Below are 27,095 nucleotides of genomic sequence, written 5' to 3'. Positions count from 1 at the left end.
GAAACGCTGTTGTAGTCAAGAGGTATGTGAGAAGTTGGCCTGATATATGATGTTCACTAGTTCTAGTGATCACCTTGTATCAGTCCAAACAACCCTTACGGTGATTGGTTGTAAGTCAACCTTATAGACCAGCTATCCTAATGGTAGCATGGACAAAGCAGTCTTAGGCTAAACTCTTTTGGCATGTAAAGCCAGCTGTTTTACCACAATATAACCCCTTGAATACCAGACGAAAGGACACCACACAGGTTGTTATGAAAATAAACTGTATATTTATTAATAACAACACCTCTGAACTCTTTATGAGGTCAGAGGGCTAAGCACATGACAATCTCTTAAGAAAAATACGATAAGTTACACGAAATCACAATGGTGCCCTAGGGGCACGACAAACCATATACTAAGTAAGTGGAATGTGAAAGTCGATAGTTCGAATGGAGCTGTCCAGAGGCTGTAGGATCGTTGGGACCACGCTACACTAACACTAGGTAAGTAATAGGAGGCCCACGGAACGCGTGTGCAGAGTGTGAACTTACACGCGAGATGCGTAACAACGTCTATGGACAGTACAGTTCAAGAAAAAGGTGAGTACGGACAATCCTGACTAGGTAGGACACAAACGACTGTAGAACTGGACACTTGGACAGTTAAACTACCCTTGAGCACCGAAATGCTCTCGTTACCTCACCAACGGGCTGCGGGTGCATAGGTGCGAAGTCGTGTCGGGTTCTCGCGTTGAAGTCTATGGAGCCTGAAAGAAAAGATGCTGCAGGCGACCAGGAGGAAGATGTCCGGTGCAATCCAAGGGTGGATTGTTGAAGAAGGAGACCTGAAAGCAGAGGGGACAATGTTCACAGTCACTAGCCAGTGACTGGAGTGGAACCAGGAAGGAACCAGATGTCGTCGTCGTGTTCAGGTGAAGAGTGGACGCTTGACTCTGCAGCCACGTGGACCAGGAGGTGTCTTCGACGACCAGGATGGAGGCTCGAGCTGTCCCACGCAGGCTCTCGCTGTTGGCGGTGTTGGATCCGGAATCGGCGTCAACAGGCCTTGGCAAAGGCAACCCACGCGGTGAGGAGGAAAAGCGTCTGGTGCGGACTAGGAGAGTCCGGGGTGCCCCTCTTTTGGAAGGGAGCCAGGGCCAGTCTGGAGCAACCAGACCAGCAGAAAAGATTCAAAGGTTCGTCGTCTAGGAGGCCACTAGCCAGCCGGGAAGTGACCAGACAACGCGTCGAGCAGGAACCAAGCAGAAGGGCCCCACGCAGATCTCGTGGATGCTGGAGGGCTGAACTTCGGTGCAGGGGCTGCTCGGGGCTGGGGCTTCTCAGTCCCCAAAGCACTTGGTCGAGTTTACCTCGGGCGTCGTGCTGGAAGCGAAGTGCCGTTGCTTCCAAGATGGCCGGTCCCACGTGTCTCGTCGCACCCACGGGTCTCAGCTTTGCTGCAGATGTGGGTTGAGGTCGGAGAGGTCTGGGAATCCGGGTCTCGTCGGGCTCTGAAGTCTGGATCCTGGAAGGAAGACGACAAAGGGAAGCCGCTGGACGCTTGATGGTGCCTGCTTGTCCAGGGTGGACACTCCTTGCCCACAAGGGAGATTCTTCAGTCTTCTGGGGAGCAGAACGTCGAAGTCCGGAGTTTCTTCTTGTAGAATATGTTCAGGATAATCTGATTTTGAATGGGACCAGCTCCTACCTTTATCCTGCTAAAGGGGGCTGCACTACTGACTAGGTCCCTCCCCTGGGTGGGACCAGGAAGGGGGGTGGCTACACCCCCAATCCTTTGTCCGGCTTCCGGCCAGAGCTGGGGCAGGGATGCCCCAGCAACTGGTTGGAACCGGTGTATGCACAGGACACCTTGTGTGCCCCGGGCATGTCTCATTCCTTTCAAGCCTACACTATCCAATACACAAAATCCTGTCTGGGGTGGTGCTAGCACCTCCCAAGGCAGGAAACCCTTTGTCCAAGCCGCCCTCGCTGGAAGGACTCCCAGCAGCAGGAGGTCAGACTTGTGTCTGTGGTGGCAGCATCCATTTTGTGATGCCAAGGCTCGAGTTAACTTTAACCGGGGTTCTCAGTTACATACATGTAGTGTCCCCCTAGAAGGGTGTAATGCTACCCCCGTCGCCAGAATTGGCGAGGGGGTAGTATTCCAAATCGTATGACACCTTACTCGACATGTTTTGATAATGTTATACCAGTTGGCATTTAACCGCGAGGATTATAATGCACTTAAGAGTATATGGTATAGCGTTATCATGGAACAGCTATTAGGACTTGGTTCCGCAAGCTGCAAACGGGCTCAGCTCATGCCAGAGCACCATCTCGCATAATTCCAAGCACTCTGCCTTCAGGATTGATAAGGCCTGCCATAGGAGTGACTGATAGGAATATATGTGTCCATTTTAAGGTTAGATATAGGTATACTATATCTATAGCAAAGGGTGATTACACCACCTTGCCCCAGCTGTCGTGCAGCCAGTTGTGTCAGTTTTGGATGGCCAGCCAGGGGTGGCATAATACATGCTTCAGCCCCTGGTAGGCCCTGGGTACACCTATGCCCTGGATACCTAAGGTATGCTGTACAGGGACTGATAAGGTGACTCAGTATCCAATTAGATATGTACCTAGGGTACATGGAGTCCATTTTAACAGAGCGAGCAGGAAGCCTGGGGTCCTGAATAGCAGGATCCCAGGCCAACTAAGTAAAAAACCAGCAAAACACTAGGCAAAAAGTTGGGGCAACCATAGTCGGATATCCACCTTCCTACAAGGTATGTTGAAGGAGGGTAACCAAACTCAAGGGTTTCAAACAATGGAACCTGATGGGGAAGCTAGACTGGGCAACATCATGGATAAAAACGGTATCAAAACACAGTTACAGGAGGAATGATGAGCTGCCTCAAGCCCAGGTATTTTGATATGCTCAATTAAAACACACCTTCATGACTGAGAACGCAGAATGGAAGGAAATACCAGAAGCGGCACCATTAGAAAGAAGAGTACAAGTGGTTGGATTAAATAGGGGTGCAGTCTCTGCTATATCTAACATCCTCATTAATAATAGACCCAATTGTTTAAACAATATCTGTGGCCAATGGAATATATAAACTGGGAGGCTGCAATCATGCACCCGATGCAACACTGACACTCCTACAACTCAACAACCTTCACAGAACCTACTAGAATACAAGTAGGCTTTACAAGATGAGCAAGGCGCAAACACCTAGATGTGTAAATTGCAACATAGAGGAGGGTGCTTTCCTGCATACAGATTGGAGCTGTAGTAAATAAGGTCTAACGCTACTGGGAGGGAATAAGAGAAATGTCTTTGATACTCAAGGATGAGATTCCAAAATTCCCCCAAGATACCGAATGAAGTAGACCTTCTATGAGCAAACTTCTGTTCTCCATATTAGGACTAATAAAGAGGGATCTAGCCTTGGAGTGGGGTGATGAAGTAGCCCTAATTAATGAAAGGATGTAAGCCGGCATGGACGTGTTCATGGAAGCAGAAGTTGCGATGTATAAGACTGGGGGATGCCCCAAAACATTTAAGTATGGGGAAAATTAAGGACAAATGGCCTAGTTGAGCAAGAACGGGGCCAATTAGAAGCAAGAGATCAAGAGGAACAAGAAACAAACAAATTAACAAAACTACACAGAGAGATTACCCTGGGATGGGCATTAGGTAAAACGTACAAACTGTCAACTCATTGTACTGATGATATGTCTGAATGTAGTGTCACCAAGCTGTGAAGTGTTTTTTTTTTTTTTATCCATTAACTAAAAAATAGAAATACAGATATTAAAGAGTAAATGTTTTTTGCAACTAAGCCAGTTGTGGAATTCTTCTGCCCTTTCTTCAGTGCCTTACCATATGACCAGGTCCTCCCGTATGTAATGTCACTATAGTTTTAATATTTTCATAAAACAGGCCTAATATAAAACTACTTCCACTTCTAAATAGTGTAAATAGAGGTTCACTACACTGGGAGCACAGGCACAAACCATGCTAGTGCCCCTGATTTGCAAGAAGAATTTCTATTTGAATTGGAACTCCTTTTGGTGAGAACCATTTTAGCACACATACGATGGATTTAATTTGAGTATGATACTGACCATTATTAGTCATTTTTAAGCCTGGGCGGTGAACCATGCTCCTTTCGCTGAGTTTTTCACATTTCCCGGAGCTCCTGGATTTCCAAAAAATGTGCGGATGGTTGCTACCGCTCGCGTTGAGAAACGTTTCATTTGATCTGAGAAAGCTACCACTCGAGTAGAACTTCTACTCAAGCGGCCGAAAGAAGCAGCGCCCTCTTGCACTATGCGAGATGCCATTCACGTTGATTTTACAGTGTGGGACAAAAACCTGGCACTAAAAATCAGTGCGAATGGCATGAGATAACCCACTTTGCTGCTCGCAGAACTCTGCACTGCTTGGTTGAATTTTTTTTGTCACTTTGTGGAGGCTTAGTAATTTTTCTATTCCTTTGAGTGGTTTCCTGTGTGATGTTTGTAGAAAATAATTCTATATCAAATGTTAGAAGCATCTGCGTAGTCTGAACAAGTCTATCTTTTCACAGGTAATTCACTTTTCCTGTTTTGAATCCCACCACCATCTTTGACGATCACCTCTATCTCACTTTTAGTTTATTATGGGGGATTGTCTCAAAACTCTCTGTAATGCGAGTTGTCCAGCACAAGTCTCTTATGTTTACTCTTTTAGGCGTCTCCGCTTGTGTGGCAACTGCACCCCTTTATTTGCTTGCTTAATAATATTATCGGACAGATCTGTAAGTGTTGCTCCTTATCTCTGTAGGTAATTGTGGGTCCTCCGCTATTTACTTTTTGCCTCTTTAAGATCGTTGAGTATGGCTTTCTCAAACTGACTCCTGGAGGTATATTATTAGTAGGATGCCGTAGAAACCAAGGACACATTTATTGTGCTGAACACTATGGATAAATAAGTTCAGTGATCCACTATTCTAAAAACTAACCAGAAAAAACCTAATGACATACATTTTAATTTAGCATAATGTTTATTAAACATTTTAAGCTTAATGTAAACTTAAAAAAAGAATATACTTTGTGGGATGATGGGATCGTAACAGATGAGAGGAGATTAAAGAAGCATAGGTTAGGAGGAGCATGTGAAGGAGGACAAAAAGCCGCTCAGGTCAGGTATTTAGACCAATGGGTCTGGCTTGCATTTGAGTGTAAGCTGTCGCCCAGATCTGCGCATGAAACATAGGGCACAGCAATGTGTTGATGTCTGGGGTGGCTTTGAGCTACCAACGTTCCTGCCTCAAGTTGGAACAAAATCACCCAAAGTCGCCCCTGCCTCAATTTGTAACAAAGTATTGGATGCCAATAAAATAGTGTCTACATTTGAGGCCCAGATCATAAAACCCCACCTCTGCAGATTGGAACTGTTGGAACCCAACACAAGACCCTTATCTTTTTGCATATGTCATCACTGCAACCTGTTGATTATAAGTAGAATTTACTTTTCAAGTAAGATGTATTGGTGCCTGATAATCCAGTTTCCAACGTATATGCGAGTTAACATATGATAAAATATTTTTGTTTCCTCAGTGTAACAAATGCCATCGATCTGTGGAGTGCAGAAGTTACAAAGGAGGCCTTGGAAGAGCAGGTAGGCATTGAGAACCGCCTGTAAGATGCGTGCTGTTTATTGAGCCAGTGATGATTGGCGAAGAGGTTAGGTACCCAGAAACCATATTGAGCAGCGATGTTGGTCGCAGGTGTCTGCATCCAGTGGTAGTTTTTTTTTTTAACACTTTATTCACAGCTGGTGAAGGACAAAATTAAAGCAGATACACATCATATGCATTCATCAGCCACCTTTTCCGTTTTTTCCCCAATATAGTCTGTCCTGAGGTGCATAATTACATATATGTTTCGCACAGTAGAGTTATTAGTATAATGTCCTTGGTTATCTTTGACATATGTGTGAAAAGAGAGAGGTACCCCTTAATCTAGTCAAGGGAAGTGGGGTTATCTAACCCGAAGTATGGAGAGATTCCCTTGAGGTGAGTTACAAGCAGTATTATATCAATGCGCAATTCTGAGAAAATGATTCTTACATATATAACACAAACCTATAGCAGTTAAAAAGTCATTTATTATATATGCAAAGACATAACATTAAAGCCAATTATTCTAACTAGCTAATCTAATCAGCTAATAAAAAAAAACATGGATACATCACAATCAATTATGACCTGCATAATTGAAAAGCAAGACAGAAGTGTAAAACATAAAATTGTTGGATACAGTTTGTACATTCGAACTCCTTTATGGTTTCATCGATCTTATGTTACTATCGAATCTGTGAATCAACCATCGATGCTGGAGTCTTGAATTGTACCAAGGATGGCGTTGACGCGTTTCGGTGGAATAAACGGATGAAAACCACCTTTATCAAGACTTTATGTATATCTGTCGTGATAGGGAATTAGTTGAATCTCCCCTAGCGAGACTGGCAGCTGGTCTATTGATGTCCAAATCTGTATCTTGTATATATTGCAACGATAAACTAGGATTCGGTCGATTTTCTTTCCTATTTAAGCTTTTGCGAGTACTTTGCTGTTTTTTTGCAATTATATGTCACTATTCACCTCCTGAAGGAATAGATCAAGAATATCCCTGTACTGACAGATACCACGAAGAAACCAGCAGGGTAACCACTAGGATCCTGTTGAGTTGACCGGAGAGCGAGACGGAATTGACCCGTATATACCAGGGAGACTCTGTGCTCAGATTTATCAAATTACAGGTTCTGCCAAACCTTCTAAACAATGGTCAAATATTCTTGAACTATTCCTTCAGGAGGTGAAGGATAGTGGTGGGTAGGTGAAGGACCAGGGGTCCTAACACTGGGCACTGTCTGGACACAGGTGAGATTACCAGCAGAATGGCGCATTAGTAGGCCCTGGGAGAGGGGCAGTGGGCGGGGCACAAAAGGCGCGAAGCCGGAGAATGGGAAAGAGGCAGGGCGCTAGAGGAACTCGCGTAGGGACAAACACAAGCAGCTGAGAGAGGAAGAAGAGGAGTGTGGCAGGGCCTCGAGGCGCAGGAGCTGGGTCCAAAGGGGCCTTGCTTGGATGGATGTTCGTGCACAGGTGAGTGGCATCTGAAGGAGCGGCAAGGGGCGGAGAAGGAAGGGCGGGAACTGGCACCAAGGGTGAAAGAAAATAGCAGAGAAAAGATAAACAATCGAAGAAAGTTAAAAACAAGGCCATGACAAATAAGGCGGAGAGAGGCACAAAAACAGATTGAGAGACTGTAATGAAATGACAAAGCAGACGATGACAGAATGAACAGTGGCAAAAACAAACAGTGGCACAGACAGAATTAAGTGGCAGAAAAAACAAAAAACAAACAGTGACACAGACGAACTGTGAAATGGCAAAAACTGACAAACCTGGGCATCAGAAGAGGCGACAGGAAGAGGAGCGAGACCGGGCCTCGAGGCGTTGAAGCTGGAAACATAAGGGCCTTGCTTGGACAGAGGTCCAAGCACGGTTAAGACACAAGGGGGGGGGGGGGTGCAGTAGGACAGTCACCTGCTGGTCTTACCTGTGTTTTTGCGTGGTTTCCCTTGGGAAGGTGGGGATGCCTTTCAAACTTGCCTGGTGTCCCTGGGCCTAGAATTACGTAGTCTGCAAATAGGCACCGGTCCCAGACCTGTGTGTCATGCATCATCGAATATGACATGTAATTTCAAATGCCATAACTTCACATGCCATTACTACGCGGTTATTACTTAGCAATAACCGTTCCTACGCAAGTTTTTACTTCGCATACCATCACTTTGAAAGTGTTAATGTATGCTAAGTAAAAACTTGCCTAGTAATAAAAATCGTATGCAAAATAATATGTCATAGAAAATACACTACCCTACACATCTAAAACACGACACTACCCTACACTACACTAATGGAACACCACTACACTACCCTAACCCCTAGTCCTGTCCCTACACTGAAACACTACCCTGAACGACATCCCGACACTACCCTAAACAACTTCCCTACACTACACTAACCCCACAACACTACCCTAAAACACTTCCCCCAGCACGACCCTGCCCCTACCCGAGTCCATTTCCTACTCACAAATACTACCTTTCACGACCCCCTACACCCAAATACATTACTCTACACTACACCGACACAACTGTCCCTACTCCCAAACACTACCCTACACAAGTACACAACCCTGCACGACCCTACACAGCCCCTACACGACTCTACACAGCCCCACTTACCTCTTTCCACGCATGGTTCCAATCTTCTCCCCCTTCCTGCTTGCTCCGGCTTCCTCCTCAGCAGCAGACCCTGTGAGCTCCAATAGCGGCGCCCGCCCCCTATGCATGCGTTGTTAGTGCGCATGCAATGTAACAGCACGTGTACTAAAGGCGACACGTTGTTAAATCGCATGCGTACTAACGCATGCGTAGTAATGGTACGCATAGAAATGTCCGCGTACAAATGGATGTTTCCCGCATCAGACAGCTGCTGCACCCAGTCTCTGCCCACCCTGGTCCTGCACAATGGGGTAGCTGCAAATGACATCTGAAGCTCTCTTCTCCCTCCTCACACATTGGCAAATGACCTCAAAGCTCCCAAGTGACCATGCCCATTTATTACCTGTTCAAAGAAGGGGGTAAATAGATGTAGATTTGGACACCTTATTCCATGGGAAGTGGGGAAAATACATGTATGCGGACCCAGCGTGATCCAGTCGACATTTCCCCATGTTTAGTTTCATGGCATACCTTCTCGTATACCCTTCACTTAAATCCAGGAACTCGTACTGATGCTGTTAAGTAGGAAGAGGCGTTATTCAGTGGGAGCTGTTTTTTTTTTTTTACCTCCCTTTGATTTGCCCTGATTAAATCCTAGTAATACTCTTACAATATAAAACAATTACATTACTATAATATAGATACTTTTTTGTGGGAAACCTTTTTTACTAGCATACCCAGGTGTTTGTAGTAATTAGTTTATTGTGTTTCAGTGGCTTACAGGCCAATGCATCAATTCGATCATTTTTTAAATGAGCTTTTTCCATCGCCTTGCATCGGTGAGAAAATTACTATTAAAATTACTATTTGGGATTGATGATGGATGAAATTGGTCATTTAGTTAGCCGTCTGTTGGTGGTAAATCCACTTCAAAGTATTTGAAAAGCATTACAAACTAACACTAGATGCTGCCAAAATACTTGATGCCCACTGCTGACTGTGCCTATTTTAACTTGTATTCTCTGTAAGGAGGCACCTTGCCGTACCAAAGCTAACTGATGGAGATCCCTTCATTACACCTTCGCTTTTCTTGCAAATGCGCCTGTTATCATGCACTTGACCCCCATTCTAATGCTTATTATTTAAAAACGTGTTGGATACATGTGATGCATTTCCTGATTTTTCTTGTAAGTATCTCAACGTGTTTAGGGTGAAAAGCTACTGGTTTGGTCTCCATTAGCCATCCTGCTCCTCATTTCAGTGTTCTGTTCAGAGTAGTATGTTTGTGCAGATGACCTGTGTCTATAGTCCCAGGGCACCTGCTCTATGTGACTTAATGGATGCTCCCCAGTAGCATCGAGACGTTGCAGGACTTTCATGGTCTGCACACCGTGGTACTCGTTACATTATGGATCACCATGGCCAGGGTACGACATGACTGACAGTGTTTCATGTCTGTTTAGGTAGAAGTAGTTGGAGGCACGAGAGGTATGTGAGGTTTGGGAGGGGATGCCCTGCATGTTTGCATCTCCAGGGCTGCAGGATGCGTCCTAGATTTTAGTGCTGGAAGTATCGACTCTCACACTTCCTACGTGTAAGGACCTGCGCTCCCATACCACACATAGTAGCCAGGGTACGTCAGTTGTGTGTCTCTGGAGTGGAGTTCAATTTGCCTTCACTTGAGCTTGAGACTTTCTTTGTGTCCAACCCCCTTTTAGATCAAGCCAGATCAGCCTTTAGTTCGAGGGTTGAGACACCTAAACAAGTTACTGCAGCCAAGGAAATTTGACCCCTCCAGGACACCTTAGCAATTGAGGTAGGTTCCCTGTTTGTCACCTGCGTTCTGGGCTTGGGTGTTAAAATGAATAAATCTATACCTGCGGGCTTACTTCCTCAAATGGGTGCAGATGCTTCAAATTCACAAAGTTTCCAGTAGTACTCCAGGAAACCTGTGTCAGACGCAGGTTTCCAGGATCCCTTCTGGGAAAAACAAAATTGTGAATTTCATTTACTGCATTTAAAGGGAGGTCCATCTACGTAATTATGCATAGTGTGAAGTAGCATAGCCACAAATGCCTTCTCATTTGCACGTTTAATTTCTTCACAGGGAAAACATATTCCTAGGGGAGAAACCCTTTCTGGTACACACTCATCAGTTCTGTGAGCGTACTGTTTGCATTTACACCCTAGGGAACACGACCACGCCTTCACCTGATAGGAGGAAATCTCCAATTGTTTCCATATCTAGGATTGGTCATGTAAAAGTTTCCAAAAATAAAACCTCCTCACCGTGAGAAGAATTACTCCATATTGCACTTATACTGGGATGCTAATACATATGAGTAAATATCATCATGTCTCTTCACACGTGCAAATTTTCATTCTACAAATTGCAAAAGTTGATTTGCACTTGTAAGTCAAGCTAGCCATTTCAGTGCGTACGGTGAGCGTCTGCCAAAAAAGCAAAAGCATAGAAACAACTCTTGATTGGCCTCTTGTATGTAACACACAGCTAGTACGGGTGCCTGACATCACCAAGGCAAGCAGATTAACCGTACAACTTGTGGTAACTACTGTACAGCTTCCACTATAAGATGTTCTCAAAAGGGATTGGTTAGCTCCAGTAAGTAGGTGGCAGCCTCGTATTTGAGTGGCCACTTTGCTTGGGCTCATTCTGCCACTGATTCTGCATATTAGCAGGTCCTTTGAGCCAGGTAAAGTATTCAACTTTTGACTTTAACTCTGTGTCTCACCGGAGAGAGAGCACTTCCAGAGAGAGCCATGGAGCCTGGGTGTCTCCCTTAAAGGCCAGTGGAACAAACAGCAGAGTAGTGGAAATGTATATGTGAGACCTGATGGGAAAAGAGACAGACTGCCGAAACGTAGACTGTCTTAGGACCTTTTCCACCTCCCATAGCATTGTGGTGTCCCTTGAGCACAATCTCCCCTGTGGTGCCCAGCCTGGATGACCCCTGATCGCAAAGACTGCAACATCTACCTGTATTACCTCTAGCCCCTTTCTTATACTACTGCTGACACCCTGTTCACCACTGTTGCAGACTGAGTGAATTCAGGGTCGTTGGGCCTCTGCAACCAGCTGTTCAAGGTCCCACTGAACAGGTGCCCCCTGACGGTGAAGATTCGGGTTCTGAACAATTCTTTTAGCACCATAAGCATTCCAGATTCAAATTTATGGCCCAGCATACTAATTTCAGCTCCAGTCCATAGCGTTTTGTCTGCTGCTACCGCAATCCGTCTGAATCATTGTAGATCCCACAGTGGGATTGCATATGTATACACAATGCCAGCTTTCCTTCTCAAATAGTAAGTTCAATTATATTTGGCTACTTAAAGGAGATCAGATAGTTATATGTGGTGTTTGTGCATTAAATATGTATTCATTGATGGCTTGTACCATCATCTCGGCACACACAGATTCTAGTTCTGGTGACTCCACACTTTGCAGTTGAGCTCCCAAGTAATGTAATTCAAATTTGGTACTCCTAGCCACCTTCGGCCATGGGCAGGTATAATTTTTCTAAAGCCACCTGCTTTACCCGGTACCTCATATCCACTCTATCTGCAGTGATGCTATCTCTTGAACTCTTGTTAAGTCTCATGAGCTGTAATGGGTGTTATGAGAATAAACCATTTTAGAGAGAACTACGCGCCCCGTCACTGACGGAGACAAAAGGAAGTTGATGTTTTCACAGTAGTGACTGCCTTGCCCAGTAGTACATCTTCAGGACTTCTGTATACTCCAACACCAAGATATTTAAACATGTGTCTCCAAGGCCAGGCCCAGTGGCCATCACCATGTCTGCCTCCTGCCTCCATCTTTGTAATCGGGAACAAGCAGGACCTTGTTCTTTTTACGCTGAAACCAGATGCAGTGCCAAATCTGCCTAGTGCTATCATCAGCACTGGTAGGCTAAGTCAGACTTTCTCTATATAAAACAGCACACGTTCCCCATTCTGCAAAATTGTATACATGCACTGATGCATATCCTTGTACCATCGCTTAGCCATCTCACATGGTATGCCAGTGGCTGTATCGCCAATGCAAACAAAGAAGACCGATAATGCCCGTGCCTTGTGACTTGACCTATGCACCAAGAGTTTAGTTTTCCTTTGCTGGTCTTTAAGCGAGCTTTAGAGTCCCTGTAGAGCAAACACAACTATCTAATCAAGTTTTTACCACTTCCCAGGTATTGGAGGACAGCTTGTAGATATTCCCAGTAAAGCGTATCAAAGGCCTTCTCCATGGCGATGCCCTTGGCTGCCCACCTCGCCTGTGTTGGGATGCCACCTAGGACCAGAAAAAGTCTATGCACATTTGGAACCTGAATTCTTAAAAGGAACAAAGCTACTCTGGTCGTAGTGGACTGTGACCGGCAAGGCCTTCAGTTTTCTGTTTGCCAGTACCTTACAGTTTCGATTTAGCATTGGTAGTGGAATGTATGAGTCTGTGTCTAATGGATCACAATTGGCCTTTGGTAGTATCACTATCATGGCTTCTCTAGTAGGGGGTGTAATGTGCATTTCTCAAGTGCTCCGTGATATGCTTCTAGCAAACATTCATGGGTCCCCTTGAATACCTTTTAGAATTCCAATGGCAGCCCATCCCATCTGGGCGTTTTGTCCGTTGCTAGTTGTGATATTGTTAGCTCTAATTCTTCTTTAGGCATCTGTGCTTGGAGCTCCTCTGCCTGCTTAGGTGACAATCCTTGCAAGTTCGCTTCTCCTATGGAAGACAGTGCAGTTGCATTGTCTAGTGTTTCAAATGCTATGTAAAGATGCTCATAATATTCTGTGACGGTTTTGTTCTTCTCCAGCATTCGTGGTTACTAACCCTGGGCGTAGTTCACGAAGTGCACTACGCGAACTGCGTAGTGCGGTAGGGAAAATGCCGTTCGCACTGATTGCACAGTGCCGCATGCTTGTCCGCACTGTGCAATCATTGCAAACTGCATCTTGCACAGTGCAAGCGGTAGTTTCCTGCCGCTCAAGTAGATTTGTACTAGAGGCAGCTTTCTCAACGCTGACTGGTAGTTTCTCATCGCGAGCGGTCGCAAGCATATGCGACCACTCGCAATGAGTAACCTGACCTCTCCGCGTTGAGCATCTCGCCGGGAGGTTTATTTTCCACGCTCTCGATCGGCAACTTGATGTTGCTAATCGCGAACGAGGAAAACGTCTCGCCGGGATGTTGTTTTGCTCGCTCGCGGTCGCCAACTTGATGTTGAGGACCGCGAGCAAGCAAAAAATGACCGCGACACTACGCGTTTTTGCACTGTGCCACGTGCAATTCGCGCAGCACCTAGATGCGCAAACTACGCTCCGCGAGTGTAGCGTAGTCCTACACCCAGGGTTAGTTACTATAGGTCTTTCAGTGTTTTTTATGGCAGTGATTTTCAAGTGCGGTGAAGTAGCCTTACTCCGGTATCCCTATTTGAAGGTCACTTATCTACTAGTGTCCATCTATCTAAGGCAGGTTATGGGCCGCACATTCAGGGACTTGCAACTCGTTTTCATACCTACACAAGTGATCATTTAGTGTGGATTTTTTTCCCCACCCCGGTTACTGTCTTAATGTTTTCCAAACTGTTGCTGGGCTCTCTATTGTGCATTGCGTCATCGGAGGGAATGTAATATGCATTCTGCTAATTTATTTAGAAATCTGCGTCCTCTAACATTACTGGCTGCAATCCCCATGTTGGGAGTTTGACCAGTCCCCTGCCCCAATACAAAGACATGACTTGAAGGCTGTGATCCGACCACAGTGTCACGAGATACCGCTCTCTGTGAATCTCCTCTCTTAGCTGTGTTGTTACCAAGAACATATCAATTTGAGCTTGCAAAGTGTGTAGTCGAGAGTAATATGAGTTTTTTTTTTCTTCTTAGTGTGTTAATTGCTCTCCTTGCACCCACAAAGTTCCATCCCCTTAGCCATTCCATCATTTTCTGGGACAGGTTTCTACCTGGGGCAGCAAGTAACGGTTTTTGGGCCCTTTCAATATCGACATTTATGAAGCTGTTTAAGCCACCCTCAATTATATACGGGCCTAGGCCACCCTCAATTATATACGGGCCTAGGCCACCCTCAATTATATACGGGCCTAGGCCACCCTCAATTATATACGGGCCCTGTGGGTGTCTTGCTTTTTTGAGATTTGGTCTAGAAGTTCAGTTTGCTTGACGTTGGTATATAGACCCATTATATGCAGTGGCTTGCCAAGTAGCCACACCATATATGCCCATGTGTCTTCCCTTGTCGACACATTGTTCACGTATGTTACACGAGATCCCTGGCTGTACCAAATGAGGACACCCTTAGCGTAAGCTGAATAAATTATATAGTAGAGCTGGCCCCTCCACACATGTTGCTGTTTCACTTCTCCTTCTTGGAGGTTGTATCATTTATTACCCCTGCAAGTGTGTATTTGGTGTCTTTTTACCAGGTTTCCCAGGCCATTGACATTGCGTGTGATCAACGTGTGAGATTCATTTCCCATCGTAGGAGGATAGAGCTGCATGTGTGATAGGCTCTACACCCTACGGACTGTGCGCTCAACCTTCAGTTGCTGTCCTGTACTCCTGAACCAATCTGCTACGCCAAGCACTGCTGCTGCTTCTATCCCAGACCAACATTATTGCAGACGCTACTGCTGTTGATTGCCCGACTAATTGCTCCATCCTGAACAACAACCCCCTCTGTCTTTCCTGCGGGCCAGGTTTCAAACTACCCGGCACCCACATAACACCCCCCACCAACCATATAACTAAGAAAAGTTGGTTATGCACAACATTGGGGGGGAAATAAAATGTACTGACTCCATTCCGTGCCATGGCTTTCATGGACATTTTTGGTACACTGCATACCTTAGAACGCAACGCCTAGCTGTGCATAAACATGTCTGTGTCAGATGTGCCCTTTATAGTGACTGTGTTTACGTGTAGCTTTGAACAGAGCTTGGTAGTTGGGTACGTCCCTTTTTACCCTTTGATATCCAAGGTAATCTGCTGTTCTTGGAGATCATGGTGCCTGTTGGCCCTGCCCGCTACTTGATGCTAGCTTCTTCTCTGCCCAATCCCATGCCTCGCTTGGTGCAACTAGGAATAGCGCCTTCAGCGTATCGGGGAAGAGGAGCATTTACCTTATGTTCATTTTGTCCGGCTTTGCTTTGACTGCTGGCTATGAATCCTGTTGTTGCTGGACAGCTGTAGTATAGTCCGAAAACTGAAGAGCTTTACAATTGCAAAGGATCATATCCTGCAATCCCATTATTGCTTGAGATCCGTGATTGAGAGAGTGCTCATATGCGCAGTAGACATTATTTGACTACAAACTCGCACACGTGGTGTAATGCTTTGTTTGCAAACCTTACTCATCATTCACTTTGTTTATTTGTTACAGAAATATCAAACTGGAGTTGTTACAACTGAGGATTACTGCAGCAAGTTCAGGTGAGTCTCGCATGGGAAGAGTCCTAACCTTCTGATTTAGCATCAGATACTTGTGTTTTCCTTCCTTTTTCTAAAATTTGTATTCGTCAACTAGTGCGACCGCCTTGTGCGTGAGAGTTCTTGACGTGCCGGCATAACTATTTTTATTCTGTTTGACTCTTTACTTCTCATTCTTTTGAAATGGTTGTGTCATTTTCATTGATGTTTGTGACCAGCTGTTTGTTCTATATCTTGACTTTAGCATGACCTTGCAAACTTAGATATATGTAAAAGTTTTAAAGTATGGCAATTGTTAGAAGCCATTCACTTATTTAGTATGTTAGACCAAATATTGAGTATATGTGAAATTTAGGGTATTAGAGTGCCAATGAATTGTCGTGGCTGAATGCCTTTGCTCTCACGACCTGCAGCCTTTTTTCACAATATTTGTGCTTATGAAAGTGTTTCATTGTTATCTGAAAGCAGAAGATAATTGCTCCAAAGTGGCACATAGACCATATTTAAGAGTGGACTGTGTTTCTGCTCTATGGTTATGAATATTGAGAAGCCTTATTATAAGGCCTGTAAAACAGTTGCATCCCTCTTGTACCCATGTTGCAGTTATTAATGATGGGCATCCCAGACCACTATCGTCCTGTTATGTTCTTGGGATTTCAGAGACCGCACAAAGGGGCTCGAGGAAGATCAGGGTGAATCCTGTGCAGGAGACGTTACCACAAAGCCTGCAAGTGGGGTTCAAGTCTATTCCCGCAGCCGCTGCAGTCGTAGCAAGTGCCATTTACCTGGAGACTTTTGGCAGCAGAAACAAGGTGCAAGCTTCTCCCACAGGTCTTTAATGCACAGAAAATGTACAGGATGGGCAGCAGTACCACAAACTTCTTTACATAGGCAGAACAAGTCCAGTACTGGGTCCACCATCCACACAGAGCACGGTTACCTCAGATAAAGCTGATGCAGCATGGACAACGGCTGTTCGTGCTCCACTGACTTATCATAAGCATGCTAAGTACAGCAAGGACAGTCCGCTTACCACATGGGCACCAGGAGTCCAAACTTCCCTCGTCCACGTTAGCGTACAGCAGAAAGATGGCAGGAGTGCAAAAAGAAGATGCAGTGAAGGAAAGTGCCATTTGCATGTAAGCAACAGGTCCAACTCTTGCAGTAGCAGTGCTGGAGCTTCACACTGACAGATATTCATGCACAGGAAGCAGAGCACTCTTCCCTTACAGTACATACAATAGGTAGGGACACGAGCACGACTAAGCCATCAGTGAAAGATGGATTCAACACTAAAACCAGCAAAGCTGCATATACAAATAACAGTATCACGAAGAATCCTTTAAATACTTATGTGAACGCACTATAATATTTTTCAGGTCTTCATTTTAGATACAATAATCTGTTTTGACAATTTACATTTTTAAATATAGGGTTTTTAACACTAAGAGGTTTTGGCTGGTAACACCTGACCAATATTATAATTCCTTTACTTCTTACATCAAGTGTTCATTATGCAGAATTGTGGTGTTTTTGGTGGACGAAGCCTTATTTTCAAGATGTCTTACCGATTAAAGCAAAGAGTTTCTGCTGCTCCTTAAAACAATACCTTTAGGCTTTGCAATTCAGGCACTCCTTAGGATGTGGAATATACACATAAGTCAATAGCTTAAACCTGAGCGCAATAAATATTCCTATGTGCTGATTTGAGATGTAATTCTCACTGTTAAAAACATTGGCTGAAGGGGGCTGACTTGAAGTCCAGTGTGTGTGTGTTTCATAAACAAATTCTGTATGTGCAGCATAGAAGGCTCATCTCTGAAGGGTGTACAAGTAGGTTCAAAATGATGTCTTGCACACATTGATTCACCATTATGTAAATTTTCTCCCAAGACCACATGTGCACCATTGCGTTATTTCACATCTGAGAATTTGACACTGTGCTCTCCAATCTTCTGTATGTTCGTCCCCCCCGTGCCCCCCTGTACTTTTACAACCAACCTATTGTTTCTGTGAAATCGCAATCACTAAGGAGCTCTGTCAGCCTACTGGTGCTACTGTAATTGCCTGAGGGTTGAGTATATCTCTCTCGCTTGTCTCTCCAGAGAAGCTTTTGACCATGGTACCACTAGTCTTCTACTGCAAGACAGCCGTGCCTCTCTGAGCATCAAGGAGGACACATGGACAACAACCTTTGACCTATTCAAGCAGCCAATCTCTGACACCAAGGCCCAGATCCAATCTTTGCTCTTCAATCTTGTGGAGCGGGCCAACAGCCTGGAAAAACGCCTTCAAGGTAGGTGACCACTATGTGGAAGCTGGAGTGCTTTATCTCCTTGCCTCTGCTTCTTGCCAGTGTGATATCTGTTCCGCTATTGATTGGCTCCTCCTTTTTAATTTTGGATATCCTCTTCTTTCCAGGATGCACAGTGCATCTGGTATTTGAATCCGCATGTGTGAATCAGAGCTGCCATTGTCTGGTCTCAAGTCTATAGTTATTCACGGGTCAATCTGCATAAACTAGAGCCTTAGCTTCTATGATCACCAGATACTTGTAAAGCAGATGTTAGGTGGAAACTCATACAGCTTTGCAGAAAAAAAGTCTGTCCTGGACTATTAAATTGCTCCGTCCTAGACATTTACAGGAAATGTTTTTTAAACTGGCCAATTGTTTGGCTTGACAATGGGACCCTAAAGCCTAATAAGATCCCAAGAGGAAGATGCTAAGTTTATAAAGTTTAAAAAACTGGGTCATTGAGAGTTAGTGATCTGGTGGGGGACAACCCCCCACTTACAAGTTTACTTCAAGCAAAACATGATCCAAGGGGTCTTCTTTTTTAAATGGTCCCAACATATGGTAAACAGCCTTTACAACAAGGTTTTTACAACGTTGTGCCTTTACCACTCATTTTTAGCACACATGTTTTCACCACATGTATGTTTTTTTACATGGCATGCCTTTACCATGCATTAAAGGGAAGTTGGTGGGTGTGGGGGTCTCCCCCCACAAATGCATTGTTTTTATGCGTGGTAATGGCATATGTTTTAAAAGCATATGTGTTGTAAAAAAAATGTGTGGTTATAAGGCATGCAATGTATTTCCCTACGTTGTACAACCCCAACATATAAGGATTAGAATCCCAAACTGAATAACTGTGGCAACAGGTGACACAAGATTCCGTGTGTAATTTGAAGAATTTACTGAAAACTTCGACTAAATGTGCACATAGAGCTCAAGAAAAATTTAAAGTAGAATTTGTTCCATTTGAACACTATAATTAACAATTCTGTCCAGGTTAGAAAAGAAAAACTCAGTGTTCTAAAAGGTTCAAAGTGATTATGAGACTAAAGAGTAGATTAGAAAGCAATGCAGACAAGAGAGTGACTTCTACAGAACCAATAATTCAGACAGTTTGAAAGAGAGAAGGGAACCTGACACAAGCTTGTTACAAAAAAAGGCAGGCCATGGTCTTAGAACATGACACTAGAAAAAGACACTGAAAAGGAGAGGGTGGAAATGGGATGCAAATTAGTTCAATTCCATCTTTGTTTTAAAGATCTGTCTTTTCAAGGCTTAAAGCCAAAGCGCTGATAGCACAGGAAAAGGGACTGAGTTTTGCAGCAAGCATAAATTATGTGATGATATCAGAGTAAACAAGTTTACATTTTTCGGGGAACTAAATCTTAAAAAATATTTTACTATGATGAAAAAAAATAAACATTTGCATCAGATATTTCTGTTTCAATTCGAAGTAATTTGACAGAGAGTATAATTGGTGACATAATGGTATTGGGATCTACAGCCCCTGATGTAGCGGGTACTTCCTTCCTTGCTGCAGCTATACAACATCTTCTTTGAATTCACCACTATGCTGTTAACCTGGAAACAGGCTTTAGTCACCCCCTTCTTAAGAAACCCACTTCCAATCCCAGCATCCTTAGTAACTATTGTCCCATTTCACTTCTCCACCTATACCGTGCCAAAATATTGGAGAAACATGTGAATTTTTCAAATTGCACACTATCTGGGCAATAATGATCTGGACCATTCCTAGTTTTGTTTTTGTCCCACCTACAGCCTGGACACAGATTTGATAAGCGTCCCCAGCAAGCTCAAGATAATCATTGACCTTGGTGGCAGCACAGCTTTCGTCTTCTTGGACTTGTCTTCTGCTTCTGATACGGTGTCCTATTCCAGCTTAATTACATAGGGTATTTGAGCTAGGCATTTGCATGAAGGCTCTTCATTGGCTCGCCTTTTTTTTCATTTTTCTTTTTTCAGAGGAGGGTTCCAAATTGTCCTCTCCTCCTTTTCAATCCACAATGACTACTATCACCTGTGGGGTTCCTCAGGATTCTGTGCTAGCCCCCACATTGTATATCCTTTACATCTCCCCTCTTGTCCCATTTGTCCGCTGATATGGCTTCAACAACGTATCATACGCCACTGATACATAGACCATTCTCCACCTCTGCCAACCCTAGTGCCACGGGATCAGCTTTTATATCTTACATGACTTCAGTGGCAGCCGTCATGTTCACCAAGTACCTTAAGCTGAAGAGCGAGAAAAATGAAAGCTTCCGTAGCTCCGTTGGAGATATGGTTAGGCTTAGTTACTAAAAGTACAGCAAGACGTTTTGCACTTCAGTTGAAAGCCGTTTGCAAAGGCTGACTGGTCACATTTCTGTTACTTATTGCTACAGTTGGATGTTAAACTAGTACCACGGAAGAGCAACCAACGCACAAGGAAGAGCAACCAACGCCCAGACAATGTCAACAAATGTAAAAATAATGGAGTAATACTTTAACAAAATGTGGCGCATTACGGTGCATAATTTGCCCTTCCTTGCTGCATAATTTACTCAAAATTGCTGCAAAATTTAGCTATCCCCTGACGCATAATTCCACTGGCCCTGACCATAGATGAGTTAATAAATGGATAAGTAAATTTTGCACTTAAAATTATGCTCTGCAATAAAAATCCAAAGTGCATAGAGCCAAACCCAAATTCAGTTATGGCTCCCTGGTATTAGAAAATAGACATGGCCAGTATTATTCTTTGGTGATGTTTGCACCTTAGGCCAATTAAAATATATGTGGAGGAGGCGAGTTGATTGATGGGGATGCTTGGATATTTCTACCTCAACTCTACTATGAACAAGCATCGTGTGGTACCCAAGGATGCTTCAGAATAAAATGTGTCACCCCTAAGAACAGTCAGCAGCCATACATTATTAAAAATAAAAATCCCCCAGCCTAAATCCAAAATATCACCTCCAGGATAACAGACTTCTCACCCTATAAAAACTCTTAGGTGATCCCTGTGGTGTCTTTGGTTGCATGAAAGCTATTCAGTAGTGCCAGTTTACGAGGCGCTATCCAGGTGACTGAAACACAGAGTCCATTGGACTATGTGATGACTGTGGTAGAATACTAACTCCGTACTCCCCATATGTCCTTTGAGGTTGGCCTCATCCACTTAGCACCCATCAGTTGTGTTTGATATCTTTTGATGGCAGAGGACCAGGGCACCCACACAAGGCCCTTATATTACGCATAACCACAGGTAACTGGTCCGGTTTAGTATTAGCTCTGGCTGGCGAGCTCTGTTTCTGGAACCCGAACTTCTAAAACATTAATTCCAACCTTTCCAGAATCGGAGAGATCCTCTACAGCGTACAGGACCAAAACACCAATCTGCAGTTGAAAAACATTTGTTGTCCTATCCAGCTGGAACAGAAGGAAGTTGAGTACTGGCCCACTACAGGCTCAAGACTGTTTTGGACACCGAGCTGGCTCACCTTGATGTTTCGGTGCAGTGGAGCCCTTCTTCAGGTCTTACTGCTGGACTGCTGTGCTGTGGTGGTCTCGTATTCCCATAACCATCCCAGTCCATCGAGATTTCCCCAAGCAGTTCCTTCTTGTCAGCTCGGCCTTGCCGACTTTTTTTTGTAGATTAAGTGGCACCTCCCTGTGATGAGTGAGTGAGCATGCACCTTTCCGGGGGGGGGGAGTCACTTCTCTCACAGGATCAGGAACAAGACAGTTAGGCAGGCAGGCTTTCCTACAATTTGGGCTCAGTCTCTTAAGAGAATGACAGCGAATCAGAAGATCCAATCCTGGCTCTTGTCACAGTTTCTCTTTGAAAGATGAGCAGGCCTCCGCTCTGTCAAGTCTGCTACGTTGAACAAAGTACTTACTGAGTAGTGAGGTACTATTTCTCCTCCGATTGCTCGGCCTGGCCAATGAAGGACCATTTGGGAGGACGGGTTGACCTTTTGAATGTCCATTCGACCCGAAAGTAGCAAAAAACCGCACAAATGACAGCCTAATGTCCGCAGTCCATTACTTAACCGCATGCGCGCTAGCGGTTTTCCCGCTGCGCACTGCGTTTTAAAAAGACCCGCGTTACATGACGAGCTGAGCTCGTCATGAGCGTACGAGAGGCGTAACTCATGACGAGCTCAGCTCGTCATGAGCGTCGAAGGGGTTAAGGGATGACTTTGCAGGCTGTCCAAGTACGTAGCAGACAGTAGGGGGCACAAGCAAGGTCAGGATTACCACCTGCTATTGCTTTTTCTTTTTGCATTGGGTGGATTTGCACAGTGATGGTTGACGTGTAAACCTTCATCAGTATAAGACTGCAGCTCATGAGAACCGCTGCTTCAAGACGAATGGGGCTGCCGCCCCTTCCTCGGGAGCTTCTCAAAGTTACAGGCTCCTGATTTTGGCTGTTTTTGGAGGTTGTAGACAGGCGGTGCGGTCCTGAAGAGACCTGTGGCTTTATTTCCAGTACGGTTGAAACGCCGACTTTTCCCGAGGTTGACACTTACGCTTTTGTCCGGCTAGGCTCTTTGAGTGGATATGAGTGGAATATGGTGTATAATATTGTAACATCCCGGGTTGTGAATATTTACAAATGTTATCACACTGAGCACTTTTTGCAATGTGCCCCTTCTGCTCTAGATCATGTATTATGATGTTGAAAATAATACATTAAAATAGAATAGATACATCAGCCCTTATTTTCATTGCGTGTGATACTATCACACCCCACTTTGATTTGATTTGCTGTGGATTAAGTTTGGGCCTACAGGACCTTTTTCTTTGCTGTTACAGGGTGACCCGAGTTTCGACCTAGATATAAGGAGGGGGGTGAGGGGAGGAGAAAAGTGAGAGAGTGAGAGAGTGAGAGAGAAGAGAGAGAAAGAGAAAAGTAAGAGAGAGAGAGAAAGAGATATCGATCAAAAGGGCACCACCCATTGGAGATCGCCATCCTGTGCACGCAAGCCCTAGTACACCAGTGTATTCGGACACAGCAAACTTACCAGCAAACAGAAATCCACCTCCGTATTCTAGACCTGATGAAGGCTAGGAACCTCCTTTATGAGAAACTGAATGAACAGAACTTTACAAGATTAGCTGGTAGGTCGTCCCCTTGGCAGGCCAAAGGAAGAAAGGCCTCGAGCCTGTTTACAAAGTAAGCTGCCACCAGTGGCTGTTGCCACCAAGTCTCGTTGGAGATGCTCTCAAATGAGTCCATTTGACTTCACCACTCGCTGTCGGTCGAGCAGCGAACAGAATACCGCCAGTGGGTTTGCAAGGTTTCCAAACTCTTCGGGAGGGAAAACAAACATGCTGTTACATGTCAATTGAATAACCAGTCTATCAATGCTTACTCTGTCATGTATAACTCTTGCTTATGGGTAGGACTCCCGGTTTTATGGTATTTATTTTTTGGACATTTCCGTCTGTATTTATCCATATTTATTTTTTGTAAACTTTATCTGTATTTATCCATATTTATTATGGGTTTTGTAAAAAATATAAAGCTGAAACTGGTATATTTCCACATTTATTTAACCAATACATATGCAGTCATGCTTGAATGCCTGCCACGTTTCAGTGAAATGAACACCTGCAGAAGATAAATCAATGCACTTATATGAAAATATGCACATTTCAGTATCAGCCATGTGGATATCTACTTCTGTTAAAGCCTCTTTACAAAAATTCCTTTTTTTAACCCCCTTACCTATCAGTCCACACAGGTATTGGTCTGGCATTCATGGCAACGTGTATATTTTAGAATCCCTAAAAAACTCTAAATGTCGGTTTTATCCACATTTAAAAATACATACGGGCAAGAAAATAAATGGCTTTCTGTCTGTATTTATCTGTAAAAATCAGTAAAAACTGAAAACAGGGAACCTTACTTATGGGCCATGATAATGGTGTTAAATAAATACTTGTTGCCGGTTCATTTTAGTTGTTTTTTGTCAAACATGACTTCTTATGAATTTGTCTCGTACATGATTCCATTTATCATATATTTTGCCAGACCCTCAGCTACTTCATGCCTCTGCACTTCTTAGGCCACAACCCTTTCAGAAACCCTTCCTGCTTTTTCACTGCACTTACAGCACTGGCAGGCAGGGTGGATGTGGGCTAACATTCTTCTACATTTCTGCCCATGTTGTGAGTTGGGTTTGAGGACAGACGTATTGGCTGCTGTACTCTCATACTTAACATAGAGGTGATTGTCTTTACCAAGGTTTCCCTGCAGCCACTCTCTTTCTGCTCTCCAGGATGTCTGGGGCATTCCTGGGCAGGGAAGATCCCTCTTTAGTGTTGCACTGGAATCAAACTTGCAGTGATCTGACTATGATTCTTGTAGGGTGTTGCTTCCCGCTGCATCTTTTAAAATCGGTTTTCAGAATTGGTATGTTTTGAAATGTTGCTGAAAACAGGTTCAGAACCCTCAAATACTGGAAACCTCAAAGGTGATGAGTGGGAGGGGAAAGTGAAATGTGTGGCATGGAAATCCACCTCAGAGTATGTCACAGTGAGGCTTGGATTGAAGTGCAGAAAGCATGTCCACATTTGATCATGCTTACCAGGTAAGAAAGGGGGCATTACGATAATCAAAACAAAGCTGAACGCCCGGCATTTACTCCTTGCTAAAGAGTGAAAGGGTGGTCTAGTTAAAGAAGCGTCTTTTTGAGACCTGTGATGTGCCAAACAACCAGCACACAGCTCCTGGGCTCCCCCCCCCTTTCCTCCGCCCTTCATTTCCGAGGTAATGACATCAAAATGGTGGACAAATATCTGTTTGCTTTTTAAATTAACTTTGATCGACCAAGGTATCTTAAAGAATGTTTTCTTGCTTTACATGTACGTAGTTTACAGACTTTGTGATGCCTGCGTTTTTTCTATCTAGCTGCAGAGGGCGCTGCTGCTGCAGCTGCTTCTGGCAGTCCTGAAAAGCCGTTGTCAAAGACCCAAAGACAGCTGATGCCAGGTAATGCACACTCTTTCTGCCTTGAGTTTTGCTTTCCAGGTTTTATTTGAAATGCTTTTCTTTTCTTTTTTCTACCTGTTTAACGAGGTGTTGAGCCAAACAAGAAAAACTGTTCAGGACCTTCCAAGGGCTTGCCAAATTACAATTACATTGTCCCGCATTACTCTCTGAGTTATCAACCTATTTCAGTGGAAGAATATTGAGAAGTTGCAAGTTTGTGGTCCATATTTTAAAACCTCTTCCTTTTCTTTCCTGGTTACCATCCAACCTTGGAACCTGGTTGCCATCCTCTTTAGAGCGTTCATCTTTTGTCTCCAACATTATTACAGTACCAATGCTTTGCTTCTTCAGGATTGAGTGGGGTAGCCTATGAAACAGGACTTGTATCCCCTCCCGAAAGACACAAACCAGAGACTGCAAACAACTCTATAACCTCTGCACTCATGTTCCGCTAGCATACCATCGCTTATGACGAGCTAGATCATCCTGTCTTGTTTACACCACTATGAGTTGATGGCAGGTCCACCAATCTGACCAGAGGTGACCATTCCATCTTCTGAGACCTTTCCCAGCAGTCTATGCTTATGCTTATCACCTTCTTTATCAACGAAAAAGTTAAACCTAACCCGGCTCAACCCATCAAATCCAAAACCTGGAAAAGGGACATGAAGAATCTTAACCATAATACCCTGCCTCCCCACATCGGCAGTCTCCTCCTTCCCCCTTCAGGTGCCTCGGATGTTCAATCACTGACCGATCACTACCTTGACTCTATGAATTCAATAGTCAACGAAGTCGCCCCATTGCAACTGAAGAGAGTCTCCACCAAGATCTCTAACCCTTGGTATGACGGCAGACTCAATGATGACAGGCGTACTATGCGAATGGCAGAGCGCACCTGGGGATCTGACCCCTCATCACTGCATCTCAAAACACTTAAGAACAAGAGAAATGCCTACTTTAGGAAAATAAAGCGCGCAAAGTCTGACTTCTTTAGCCGCCAGCTGGACCAAGTTAAAAACAGGCCAAAAAAGCTGTTCGAACTAATCAAAACTCAAACAAAGACACAACCCTTACAATCAAACAGCACAACAAGCGACACCCCACACTGTGAAGCCTTCTCTGCTTTCTTTAAGCTAAAGACCGACAACATAAGAAATGACCTCATCATGGATGTAAGCCGATTCCCCAGCCACACCAGAATGTCGAACACTCAACCTAAAAACAAGGCATCATGGCTGTACTTCGACACCTACTCTGAAGAAGCAATAAACAAACTGCTCTGCACCTTGAAGCCCTCTAATCACCTCATAGACCCCCTACCTGCTAATGCTGTAAAAGACTTCATCCCCCTGCTCCTCCCACTTTGGACCAAATCATCAACAGCTCCCTTCAACAAGGTCTCATCCCTGACTCCCTCAAGGTGGGGCAAGTCACGCCTATACTCAAGAAACCTACAGCTGACCCGTCTGACCTGAACAATTACCGCCCTATCACCAATATCCCCACCCTGGCCAAACTGCTGGAAAAATTTGTCCAACTCCAACTAACAAAACACATTGACCAATTTGACCTCCTCAACTCTCATCAATCAGGCTTCCGAGCGAAACATAGCACGGAAACAGCTATGACACACATAATTGATGACGCCCTCCAAATCCTTGATCGCAATGAGTCCTGCCTCCTCATCCTTCTTGACCTCTCTTCAGCATTTGATACGGTCAAACATGAGAACTTACTGGAGCTGCTAAGCACTAGAATGGGTCTATCGGGAACTGTTCTCAATTGGTTTTCTTCCTTCCTTCATAACCGGTCTCAGAAGTTCAAGATCGACAATGTGCTATCTACACCTTTGCCTGCAGATCTAGGTGTTCCACAAGGATCTTCCCTCTCCCCCACACTGTTCAACCTCGTCATGGAACCGCTCGCCACCTTGCTCCAAGCATCCAATGTTCAATTCCATATGTACGCCGATGACACACAACTTTACCTAAAGCTACGATCCCCGGAAGATATCAAACTTCTGAATTCCACACTTAGTAACACTCAATCTTGGTT

General features: G+C 44.4%; 1 protein-coding gene across 1 annotated transcript in view; it reads left to right on the top strand.

The window, feature by feature from the left end:
• The window catches only part of PAXX (PAXX non-homologous end joining factor), a 52,472-nt gene that overhangs the window by 11,874 nt on the left and 13,503 nt on the right, over nucleotides 1–27,095 (top strand). Inside the window, exons 2-5 of the mRNA XM_078642053.1 lie at nucleotides 5,595–5,655; nucleotides 15,689–15,738; nucleotides 17,841–18,031; nucleotides 24,957–25,037. Coding sequence (XP_078498179.1) covers nucleotides 5,595–5,655; nucleotides 15,689–15,738; nucleotides 17,841–18,031; nucleotides 24,957–25,037 — 383 coding nt within the window. The remainder of the gene's footprint in view (nucleotides 1–5,594; nucleotides 5,656–15,688; nucleotides 15,739–17,840; nucleotides 18,032–24,956; nucleotides 25,038–27,095) is intronic.

This window comes from Lissotriton helveticus, chromosome 5_1, assembly GCF_964261635.1.
Source record: "Lissotriton helveticus chromosome 5_1, aLisHel1.1, whole genome shotgun sequence".
In the NCBI taxonomy this organism is placed as follows: Eukaryota; Metazoa; Chordata; class Amphibia; order Caudata; family Salamandridae; genus Lissotriton; species Lissotriton helveticus.
The sequence above is the reverse complement of the archived record's forward strand: the minus strand, read 5'-3'. Positions and strand labels throughout refer to the sequence as shown.